The sequence below is a fragment of the Acomys minous genome, assembly GCF_964271855.1.
Source record: "Acomys minous genome assembly, chromosome: 4".
NCBI lineage: Eukaryota > Metazoa > Chordata > Mammalia > Rodentia > Muridae > Acomys > Acomys minous.
In genome coordinates this window covers 6,571,759-6,584,173 of record NC_140486.1, presented here as the reverse complement: position 1 = coordinate 6,584,173, position 12,415 = coordinate 6,571,759, and the positions used below count along the sequence as shown (strand labels likewise).

At 50.4% G+C, this 12,415-nt stretch overlaps 1 protein-coding gene across 4 annotated transcripts in view; it reads left to right on the top strand.

Moving 5' to 3' along the window:
* MBP (myelin basic protein) overlaps window positions 1–12,415 on the top strand; it is a 111,725-nt gene that overhangs the window by 42,619 nt on the left and 56,691 nt on the right. For all 4 annotated transcript variants that reach the window (XM_084779385.1, XM_084779387.1, XM_084779386.1 and 1 more), the window contains exon 3: window positions 1,343–1,430. In XM_084779385.1, the coding sequence (XP_084635511.1) occupies window positions 1,343–1,430 (88 nt within the window). The remainder of the gene's footprint in view (window positions 1–1,342; window positions 1,431–12,415) is intronic.

The following is a 12,415-nucleotide window of genomic DNA, read 5'->3' as shown; positions in this document are numbered from 1 at the left end:
GCCTGTTCTCTCAGCTGCAGGAGTTTCCCTGCCCATAGGTGCTGTGGCTGTGAGAAGCCACCCAGCATCGGCCCAGCACCAGTTTAAATCACCGTCTGGGGAAGCAGAAAGGTCTCTAGGGCTGCCCAGCAGGGCCATCGCTGTGACGGACAAGGGCCACAAGGGTGATTCTGAGCTGGGGCACCATCCCAGGGATCCTTTCTGAGGGCTGCAGGGACAAGGGAGTGGGGAGAGGATTCAGTACTACACAAGCGCCAGACTGGGCCTGAATTTGATATGCTGTGTGAATATGACTCATTAAAATCAACCAGTGAGATGGTCACACACACATGAAGAAACAGACCACTATCTGCTCCCTACACCTGTGAGTTAACGACACGCTGAACATTTAAACCCAAAGACAAACGCTCAAAGGCCACTCAGGGTGGTGTACTTCTATCATCCGGCACTTGAGAGGCAGAGGTGGGAGGGTGGCCACACGTTCAAGGGTTGCCTAGAACGTTTCAGTCCAACCAAAGCTGTAGAGTGAAACTCTCTTTAAAAAAAAAAAAATTTAAAGCAAGTGATGGTGGCACCTGCTTGTAAGTCTCTGTGCTAGAGAAGTAGACAATGAATCGCTTGGGCTTGCTGCACAGCAGGCTAGCCTAATCAGCAAGCTTCCAGCCAATGAGAGACACTGTCTCAGAGAGCGACCTGGATGCTTCCTGAGGAAAGGCACCCAAAGGTAACCTCTGGACCTTCACACACATGCATGTACACACACACACACACAAACAAACACACATACACACACACTACACACACTAAAATAAAATAAAAATAGTTAATAAACTAAAGCTTATAACCATGCCTTATTTTCAACAGGAGCCCAAATTGCATGCAGGCACTCCCCCCCCCCCCCCGCTTCCCTTCCCTCCCCCCATCCTCCCCCATCCCCACCCCTTCATCCCATCGTACAATCCCCAGGAGTGCCAGGGACCTAGTCAGGGGCAGCCAGCCCTCCCACCGTGAGCTATTTCTTACCTCACAGGAACAAAAGGCATCACCTAGTGTTAGCATTGCTACACTACCCCCAGAGTCCTGATTACAGAAGTCTGACCTGATGTCTATCCCACCTCTGTAAGCCATTTGAAATCTAAGACAGGATTGCCTGGCTACCATACGGTATCCGGGATGACACTGGCCTCCTTTTCTGTGACATCTATCTGGATCTAGCAAGTGGTTAGGCAGTGAGCTGAGCCCCATGGCCTCTTGAAGACAATTGCCTTCTGATCACTTGTTGCCAAAAAAGAAGGTATCTGAATGTGTCTAACTGTGTTTCTTGGTGTGTTGTTCTTTCCAGGACGGTGACAACCACCGAGGAGAGACTGAAAAGAAGAGAATCGTGGGCAAGCTTTCTCAGACGGCCTCGGAGGACAGTGATGTGTTTGGTATGTGGCAGGACAGGGGGGAGGCCCCCTTTGATGCACACGCATTCTCACAGGGGAAGTGGGATTCAGGGGCCTGGGTACATCCTTGGCTCTGTGGGGTTTTTCTTACTGTTGTTGCTTCTGGTTTGGTTTTTGCCTTTGTGTGTGTGTGTGTGTGTGTGTGTGTGTGTGTGTCGCTTGTGATGTGTGTTTCCTTACGTGGCACAGTGCAGGTGTGGAAGTCAGAGGAAGACAAGGGTGTCGTTCCTCCCCTCCTACCTTATATGAAACAAGGCAACTTGTTCACTGTTGCCAACACCAGGCTAACTGGTCTGTGAGCTCCCAGAGGGTGGGCTCTACTTCTGGCTCCCTCTCTGGGAATTACAGATGTGCACTATTTTAGGTTTTACATGGATTATAAGAATCCAAAGGCAGTTCCTCACATTTGTGTAGCATTGGGCTAGCTCTTCAACCTCTGTCTTTGTTTTTAAACACACCTGCGCAGTGGCCTGTTGAACAGACCTCCTTCACGACCCTCCTGTAGACTTTCTCTGATGGTACCTGGTTTCATTTTGTGTTCATTTTTGCTCTCTGTAGCTCTAACGCTCCTCACAGTCTCTCCCTCTCCACCAGTCTCTGGGGACCTCACCAAGCCCCACAATGTTGAAACAATGCTGACGAGGAAGTGATATTGCCAAAGCCTGTGCACTGCCATGGTCCACAGGCGGCAGACAGTGAATCAGCTGCCATAACCGCTGTTGCCTCAAGAACACACACCGCCCCGCACATGGGTTTTGGTTCTTCCTACTTCTCAGGGAGAGGGGATAAACACTCATCTGATGTGGGCTCCGACAGCTGACCTGTTTCCAGGGGCGCTACTGTCTTCTTTCTTCCGCTTAGGGAGACAAGAAAAGGGAAGTGTGACCAAGACCCAGCCTGTGTGGTAAGAGCCCACTGTGCCCAGAGGAAACAGCAGCCAGGCCACGCCACTGCAGGGATCATGGCCCAGGTCATACAGCCTGGGTTGCAGTCACTCAAGGCCAATAACCCTTGGCCACACCCCTAACCTGGCCTCCACTAGCTTATGCAAAGGCCTTCCTTCATGCTTTCTCCCACCAGGCTTGCCCTCTACTCTGACATTTTTTGTTATTGTTTGTTCTGATTAACCTGGTTCCTTCGCATTTTCTTCCATCTGTGCTTTGCCCTTTCTGAGCAAACACCTGTGGGAACAGTGTGACCCAAGGACTGAAAGCCAGGACTGTGAGCTAGAAACATGGTGGGCGTGGACCAGCAGGGGAGGGGCCTCTCTGGGCGTGGACCAGCAGGGGAGGGGCCTCTCTGGGCGTGGACCAGCAGGGGAGGGGCCTCTCTGGGCGTGGACCAGTGGGGGAGGGGCCTCTCCCAATTTCTTCGGCTGTGTCCATTTCCGCAGGAAGTTTCCCAGGGCAGTCCTATCTTTGTGAAGTAGGGTTTTCACTCTTCAGTGGCAGAGGAAAAGAGTAGAAGATGGCAGTGTGGCTACCTGACAATAAGTGCACAGTTTAAAATATTCAGGGCAAGGCACCGCACAGAATGCACTGTCTGCCTGTGCTATGTTTAGCATGGGGAGTGTGCCTTCTGGCATGATTTCCTTACTTGTGTGTTCTGAGTATGTGTACATGGTACACACAGTGGCCTGTCAGAGGTACCAAAGAAGAGGCAAAACATGGACGCCCAGGTTTACATTCCCTCACGCAAGTGTCATCTTTAGACTTAGTTAGGTTGTTTTGTTAGGCTAGGGGTTGAGTTAAGAAGTTGAACACACACATGCTAAGTGAGCGCTTTACCACTAAGCTGTGGCCCTAATCCTAATAAATTTCTTTTTAGTGTATTTATAATGATAGCAACCCTTACTTTATCATTATGCACACCGTGTGTGTGTGTGTGTGTGTGTGTGTGTGTGTGTGTGTGTGTGTATACAGTCGGGGCAGTGGCACACACCTGTTATCCCAGCACTCGGGCACTCGGAGGCAGAGGCAGGCAGATTAATGAGAGTTCAAAGCCAGCCTAGTCTACAAAGCAAGTCCAGAACAGCCAAGGCTACACAGAGAGACCCTGTCTCAAAAAACAAAACAAACAAACAAACAAAAAGGGTATAACACAGGAACCATGTCATACACAAGGCCTTCCTTTGAATTGTATAAACACTCTGATTCCTGAAGCTGTCTCCGACATGGCCCTCCTTCACCCTGACTGGAAGGTGGATGTGAAAGGCAACTCAGAAGTGTCAGGCCTCTCCACAGCACAAGCAGCAGTGACTGTTGCTCCTGGGACTGGGACAGGAAGATGCTCATGCCTGTGGCCTGAGGCAGTTCACAGCTCTTCCACTACAGCTGCCGCTGGATCTGAGTCACCCTCATACTGAGTCCACAGCTCATACTGGTCCTGCCTGAGTCAGAGCCCAGGCAAATGTGAGGAACCCGCTGCCTGCGGATGCCCTAGGTTCACACAACCCTGAGTCAGTGAGGCTAAGAGGGCCCTGTGTAGCCTGAGTGCTGCTCAGCAGTTCTGAGTGACACAAACCAAGGACACTGTGAGCTGCTGAGGCCTGCCCTTGAGCTTGAAAACATTGCCTCCTGGCCTTCTCTGGAATCTACACAAGTTCTGGGCTAACGATGAAAAACAACAAATGAGAAAGAAAGCTCAAATCATCTTAGCTGGGGTTTTTTGCTTATTTTTTTTGGTTGGTTTTGGGTTGTTTATTTGGGGCTTTTGTTTTTGTTGCTGTTTTGTTGTAGGGAATGTGTGTGTATGTGGGTGTGAGTGTGCACACGTGCGTGTATGTGCTCATGTCTGTATACATGCAGTGGTGTAGGTCACAGGAGAGTGACTTGGGAAGTTGACTCTCTTTTCTGACATCTGGGTCCCAGGGAGCTAACCCACATCCTCAGCTTTGGCATTGACTGTGACCAACTGAGCCATCCCTGAACTTGGACTATAGAACCTAGGAAATATGTCAGAGAATTCTTTATAAACTGATGATGGTGCAGACGTAGTCCTGAATGAAACTAGCCCCCTCCACTTCATAAGGGCCTCTCTGAGTGTCCAGCAGGCCTGAGGCATGACAGGAAAGCAAGCTCCCTTGACATGTGTTACATTTTGTGAACATCGAGTCGGCTGTAGCCGGGCCATAGTCATCTCTAAGTTTCCAGAGGTCATTCCATTTTTGCGTAAGAAAACAACAGGTAAAGGATGGAGAACGGAGTGGAAACTGTCTCCTCTAGCCAACGTGTTACTGCAGGACACATGCACCCCTAGGATATTGGACATCGTGGGGTGAGGGGTCGGGGTGACTGTTTCCATAAAGAAAGCGTTCCCGGGTGGGATGAACTAGACAAGAGAAGTGTCTAAGCAAGGTTGGCTGGCACAGGTGCTCCTACACCTGGCGGCTCTCAGCCAGTCAGCGGACTCCGGACTCGCTTCCTTGGTGCCTTTTCCAGGCCAGAGGTGATTCTTGACCAAGCGGCAACATTCACACTTTGAGACCTTGAGTTTCTGGGTGAAATACCACAGAAAGGTTGCTTTGGTCTCAAGGGAGTGTCACAGCAGGCACAGTGTCGAACCTCTCTGCGCTCTTCCTCTGTCAGCACTGTGGTTACACCTCGGGCCTGGTTGCCTGGCTACGCAGGAGGAAGGAAATGTTGCAGGCAGGGCACAGTAACCTAGGGAACCATGTTGTCCCCATTTTGAAGAACCTGGCTGTTTTTCATCTGACCAGTTTTTAAGCTTTGTGGAGACACACACACACACACACACACACACACACACACACACACACACACGCTGCACATACCATCCCGTCATTTGAAGGCTGTAGAATAGGAAGGCAACACTCCCCCACTTGTTTCCTATAGAGCTCTCAAAACAGGGCAGCTCCTGGGCAGGTCCTTTCTGAGATGAGCAATTTCAACATGCATAATTTACTTTCGTAATATATACTAGCCACCAGAAGAGGGAGCCACAGCTCTGCAGGCATGAGCATGCAGACCAGGGCTGAGACACCATTTAACATGGGCCCAAGCTGCCCAAGCTTGACAGGTGGCACAGGCAAGGATGGCTTAACCGCAGGGGCACATTTTCCTTCCGCTGCTGTCTTTATCACTTCATGTGTCTGTCAGAGACACACACAGGTGAGGTCAGGGGTCAGGTCCTACTCAAAGTTACGAAGAGGTTCAAGCGATGGAGATGGACCCGCATGTGTTCAGTGTTGAAGGAAAACATGTTCATCAGAAATGTTTGCATGCACCTCTCTCTCTCTGTTTCCAATAGCTTGCCTCAGTCTGCAGAAAGGCAGCACACAGGAAGCAGTAGACTGTCAAAGACTATGGAGGTCCAGATCACATAAAGACACAGCTGTAACTATGGTGACTGTTGTGGGGGGGGGGTCGCCTTTAAGTGTGAAATTTGGCCACCTACATGGGAAGTCAGATGCCTTGTGTCACACAGGATGTGGCAGAGCTGTGTGGTTTTTGTCCAGTTTGCCTCTGTGCCTCCCCAGATGTGAGGAGGGCTCAGGACAGAACCCCTGTGGATGGTGAAATGCCCACGTGTGCCCAGGCAGGGCACCCTGTCTTGCTAGCAGAAGTGTGTGTCCATCAGCCCCTATTTTCATATGTTTATTTATTTATGTGAGTTTTTAATATTTTTAGTTTTATTTATTATATGCATATGGGTGTTTGTCCACATGTGTGTATATGTACCTTGTGCACGCCCGGTGCCTGAGGAGGTCAACTGAGAACCTAGGGGCCCCTGGAACTGGAGTAGTGGATGCTTATGAGTCACCATATGGCTCTTAATGCTGAGCCTTCTTTCCAGCCTTGTTTATTATTTGGTGTTTCATTTGTTTATTTGTTTTAATGTATTATCTTAGTCTGTTGCCCAGGACACCAAGAGCTCACTACAGTCCTCCAGCCTCATCTTCCTGAGTGCTGTGCTTACTGGTGTGCGCCGCGCAGCCACGTCAGTTCCTATAATTACAAAGAGCTTTCCCACAGGCACTTTAAAGGATGCAAAGTTGTGTTTAACAAGTTCTAAAAATTTTCCAGCTTAGGTTTTTATTAGAGATGACAGGCACATGGTGGTCAATGGCCACAAGACGTCATGTCAGATGGCTTCTCTCCTGGGACAGCCTCCGTCAAAGCCTCGGGCTCTGTCAACAGGCCTGATCTGACCCACAGACAGAGCTGGACCTTGCTGAGCCAGGACTCCGACGGGCGTGGTACATGTGCCCGTGCTAGGAAAACCCCAGAGATAGGCAGTCAGTGCTCCCAGACGCTGAAGCCCCTCTTCCTCTGTCCAACTAGGGGTGAGTAATGGGTCCCAGGAGAAGGACAGAGAATGTTGCTTTAGCACAGAGACGCTTCACCTGGTCCACTTGTCAGCTTACACCTTACTAGAGTGTTCCCGTTTTCCTTTGCCGGAGGCGTCCCCTTCCATCCAATACTGAGGGTGTCAATGGAAGAACAGGTGGGCCATCTGGGTGTTGTGGTGCAAACTTGAACGCACAGCACTCCAAGGTGGAGGCAGTAAGAACCCGGCTCACAAGCAAATAACAACTCCAGAGCTCAGCCATGTTCGCGCCTGCTGTTGGCCTGTTAGCATTTCCGCTGCTCCATCACACAGTAACTAGGAATAAATGCCTGTTTCCGAGCCAAAGACGATCTAAATAGCTAGTTCTTCATTCATCACTGGCACCCAGAACGTCCTGGTAAAAACCTCACTTATGACAAATGGTGTGAACACAGCTTAAAATGTTGTAGCTCTGTGCTGTGAGTCCAGAACCATCCTGCTTTCACCACACCTGTAACTATGTCCCCTTTGAGCACTTTGGCAATATTCTAGGGGGGCCAGAGGAGTCAGAGGTGAGAGGAAACAAGAGAGGATTCCAAAGGGACATTTTGACCTGGATTGACACATGAAAAGCAACGGTGTTTTTTTGTTTTGATGGCCTTTTTTTGGGGGGGGGAGGGGAGGAGGGTTGCTTGTTTGGTTTGGTTTGGGTTTTTTTGTTTTGTTTGTTTGTTTGCTTGCTTGCTTTTCTGTCGTAGTAAGGCCACCTCAGCAAAAGGATGCGCAGAACTGAGGGAGCCTTTGCAAAGACAGCTGGAAAGAGAGGGACCAGACAGGACCTTGACAGCGGTACCTACCCACTAGCGTGCCCACATGGAGGCATGCCTTCCAAGTGAAGACTGGCCTCCAGCTGAAAGAACTGGACAGGGGATGAGGAGGACTAAAGTTCTGTCTCTACAGCTGATGAAACTGTGGGATGTTCTTACACATTTAACATCCATTTCTAAGAGGAAATCCCCAGGTGTTCCCCAGAGCGCCACCCTCCCTATATGCGCGCCCTCCCCCCGCCCCGCAACAGTCTCCCTCCCACCCCCATGCCATCTTAATTTACTCAGCTACCTCATTTGCCCTGTTAGTGAGGACCAATTGAGTTGCATTTGCAGGTGTGAAATCTTTGTCCCATCGAGTGTGGGTGCGGCCCTGAGCTCATGCTATTTTAATCAACTGCTAAGTGGGGTCTTGGTGTCAGTGTGGACTTGCCCAGAGCTTCCCAAGGCCCCAGTGTGCACTCTGTATGTATGATTTTCATTCTTTATTCACACATACACTTTTAAAATAAAAACATTACTGTACACATATGCATACTTAATAGACTAAAATTATGGAATTTAAATTAATTGATGGGTTAGGAGGCATACTCTATCTGACGGACTGTGCCCTCTTCAACTTTGTGTTCTGACCTTTTTTTCCACCGACTTTTTATAAAGCTCCAATGGCCCTGACCAGCACGTTCTTGAAAAGTGGCTTGTTCTCCTACGTGGTCACATTTGAGAGTTTGGGACTCTAGCCTCTCTGGAAGCATTAAAGACCCAGTAAAAGCTGGTTTCTGGTGTGACTGCTCTTGCCTGGTGTCCAATACCATGGTCTCCGGGGTCTCATCAAAGTGACCTGCTCAAGCCATAGGTCTTTGAGTTTGTGCCTTTAAGACTTTAATCTTTAAGATTCTCATGACCCTTCGGCCCTGTGATTTTATCCACATATAAGGCTCGTCCACCATTTAACCCCTTAGGTGGTGTGCTCCTCCGTTCTTGAATAGCACAGCTACGTCTCACCCCACCTCCCACTACAAAAAGAAGCACTATGGGGCAGCAAGGGTCAGGCTGAGGCAACATGGAAACCCAGCAGCGTGCACACTGCCCCTGGCAGATCTGTGGGTAACACACAGGGCGAGTGGTAGGCTGGGCGAGCATGTCTCCTCACTCCTACCCCCCAGATATCCACGAGGCAAGCTCCGTCATTCCCCTGTAACCGTGCGCCCAGGGTCCCCCTCACGGTTACGTTTCCTAGGTGCAGTCACTACTTTAGGACAAGTGAGCTATGCCCAGCGGCCAAATGACCAGTGGGCTTGGGCGCCCCCACCCCTACATCCTTGCCATTTGCCGCCCTCCCTGGCCTTGCACCTGGGCTTCATGCCTGTGCCTTTCCTCAGAACATATGACATCATTTCTGGCACCTCTAGCTTTTGGGGGGAATTCTTTGTGGTATCTTTCAATTCCCCCTTACTTGCACTTTCATGGCTTGCGCTTTCAGGGGACCTCCTACAGAGACCCTGACCCCGCCACACATTGTCTGGGCTCCCAGGCTTTGCTTTGACCGTATAAGTCTAACACTCTGCTTGGCTGAAAAACCAGTGCCATGTGGGTGCTGCCAAAGTTCGTCTTCAGCTCAAGCGGTAGCCAGGCCTACTTTGACTGCAGCTCCACTGCAGTAAGAGGCCTGAACGTCTAGGTGCCTGAACTTGTTTAAACACACCCCTAGAGGGCACCATACATGCAGGCTAACCTCCTGCTTAGCACACCCTGGCATCCGCGAGGGGAGACACCTCTGCCCAGTGGCCTGTCCTGAACTGAGACCGCTGAAGCTACACCCAACCTGTCGTATGAACTCCTAAGTCTTCGAGTCACGGAAGGTGGGCGCTGCCCCACTGGTCACTGTCTAACTGTTGCTTGGTCCCTGTCTGATAGAAGGTGAGCCCATGGGTGACAGGAAATAACTGTCAGTCTGTGCACTACTAAATATCAGAGAATAACTGGGTTTTAGAGGCAGCTTACTTTCTTTTCTCTTGAGACAGAGTTTCTCTGTGTAGCCTCATTTGTCCTAGAACTCACTTTGTAGACCAAGCTGGCCTCAAACTCACAGAGATCTCTGCCTGACTCTGCCTCCCGTGTGTCACTCTGTCCCACTAGGGTCAGTTTTTTCAATACTGAGAGCATGGTGAGTGGACACAGCCCTACCTCTGTACTCTGTTCCTCTTTCCTGTGACACCTCCTCTCTCAGAAATCCCCTCCCTTGGGCACAGCCTCTGAAGACCTCTAAAATCCATCAGATGCCCCATTCTCTATCTCTTGGGACCTGTGTTATTCTGTGTGCATATGTGGTGTGTACATGCCTGGTGTGCAGTATGTGCATACAGGTGTGTGTGTGTGTGTGTGTGTGTGTGTGTGTGACTCCTTTTACCAGGGCTGAGATGCCTCTGCTGTGGGTGCACACATAGAGGACAGTAAAGTGTCTTGGTGAAGTGTGCAGGGCGTGCTGCTGCCTTTTTTTTTTTTTTCCCTATTTGTTAAAGAGCTTCTCGCAGGAGATGAGATTCCCAGAGCAGGGTGGTAGCAGTGCCATTCCAGGTGGGAGGAGGAGAAGGAGAGTGGCTGAGTAAGAATTCCTGTGAGCCCGAGGCTGTGCAGGCTGAGTCCCACAGACTGTGCCTACAGGGCTCAGATGGCCCTGCTCCTGGAGAGCCCCATCTTAGAGATGCCCGGAGTTACTTGGGGTCAGCAGAGCCACAATAGGGCAGGGAGCAGATAGTGAAAACAAAGAAGGGATACAGGCTCCCACGGCACAAATAGCAGATGTGATGGGCTTCGGCCAGTTGGGCAGCAGTGTGCCTGCAGCCCAGGGATGCTAAGAGGCCTTCCTGGTGAAGGGCCCACTGGAGACATCTTGTACCCATCATGGTCTCTTTGAGTGTTTTAAGCATCTTGGATCTGATCCCTATTCAAAAGCACCTGCGTTTGGTCTTCACCAGTGAAAGGGACCGTTTGACGTTTATATCACCCTTGTCTGAATTTGCTGTAGACTTGAGAGCTCCGGTGTCCTGTAGGAAGGTCACACTTTTCCAGTTAACTCTTCCTGCTCGTACAAACGTGTTGTCCAGGGGACATCACCAACATAAGAGCCAGGATGTCCCTGATTTCCCAAAAGGATCCTAAAGGAAGTAGGTGTCACTTCTCCCGGGGGCACTTTCATGTCAACATCTTACTCATGTAAGAAATAAAGTGTCAAGAAGGAAAACACATGCCTTGCCGTCCTGGGGTTCAGCGAGTATTCCTCGCTCCCCTCCCATTCCAAGCTCTTTGTCCATTTCACCCCAAAGCCCAGCACACTCCCCTCTGGTCCACATTTCTTCTAAACCACCTATCCGGCTGAAGAAGGTTAAATGTAATGTATTTGGAAAGCTGTTGGTAACTATTACTCCCAACTTTCCTGCCCTGTACACGGACGGACCCTGGAGACAGCTGCAGCCACGAAGCACTAAGTCAGGCCTGGCATTACCCTCTCACGCTGGGGAACTCATTTGCCACACACACTCCCACCTCCAGCCCCTCTGGCTGTTCCCCTCCGAGACTCAAGGCTCAGAGACTACATTGTGAGGATGTCACTGGCCTGTACCAATACTGACCTTTAACTAGCACTGGCAGGTCAGACACAGCTGTGGCAGCAGGAAGCAGGCTCCATAGCCTCTTCCCTCTGGCAGTTCATGGGTAGCTAACAGCAGAAGGACCCTGAAATTTTGGGTGCAGTTAGGAGCTGTAGAGGTGTCTTCCAAGGCATTGGCTGGGCGCCCGCGCTTCTGCATTTTGTCAATCTGTGGGTGTGGCCGAAGGAAAAACTGGTACAGAGTGGATATGGACTCAGTTGTGGGTGTCAGCTGGCCTTTCCTCTGGAGCAGTGGTACATAGAGGGTCTACCCTGTTGTTTCAGAAATACAGGGACTGTATCACACCTTCAAAGTCTCTCTTTCTGTGTGGGTATGGGGTGTGAGTGTGAGTGTGTGTGTTCGCACATGCACACATGCATGCTTCCACATGCATATATCCAAGATCACATGGAGATGAGGAGCTGCTCGTGATTTCCAACAAAAAGCCTATAAAAACTGGGACACCCTAGTGCATTCAATATGAACATCTTTTTTTTTTTTTCAGTTTTTCTAGACAGGGTATCTCTGTGTAGCCTTGTAGACCAGGCTGGCCTCAAACTCACATCGATCCACCTGCCTCTGCCTTGTGAGTGCTGGGATTAAAGGTGTGTGCCACCACCACCCGGCCACTATGACCATCTTGACCATGATCACACAAAGGGAGATTTGTGAGGGAGTGCAAGCCACTCAGTCACACTGGTGGCCACAGACAGGCCCAGGTCCTTCCTTTCAGAAAGCTTGGACACCAAGGACAATCAGCAACAACCTTCGACTCAAAAACAGATGTCTGTGTGGATTTGGTGTCGTGTTGATGCAGTTTGGCAAAGTTAGGCACCCGTACTTCCTCAGCTGTCCTGTGCCGTACAGATCTCTGGTCACCATCAGAGGCTCTCCTTTCGTGAGGGGAAGCTGTGGCTGCCCCAGGCTTCCGTGTGCCAGGCAGGGCAGTGCACATCTACAGAAAGTGTGGCAGCACTCCATCAGAATTTTGAATCTTCAGTGTTCAAGGCTCCCAAATCTTTCTCCTTTTCTTGGCCCTTTGTTCCTTCTTTTGTTGAGATAATGTGTGACTATGTAGACCAGGCTAGCCTCAAACTCCTGGAGCTTCTCCTGCCTCTGCCTCCTGAGTGCAGAGAGGGCAGGCCTGTACGAGCGCACCTGCCTTCTCCTGTACTCCTGCAGCTGTAGGAGCCTGAGGTCA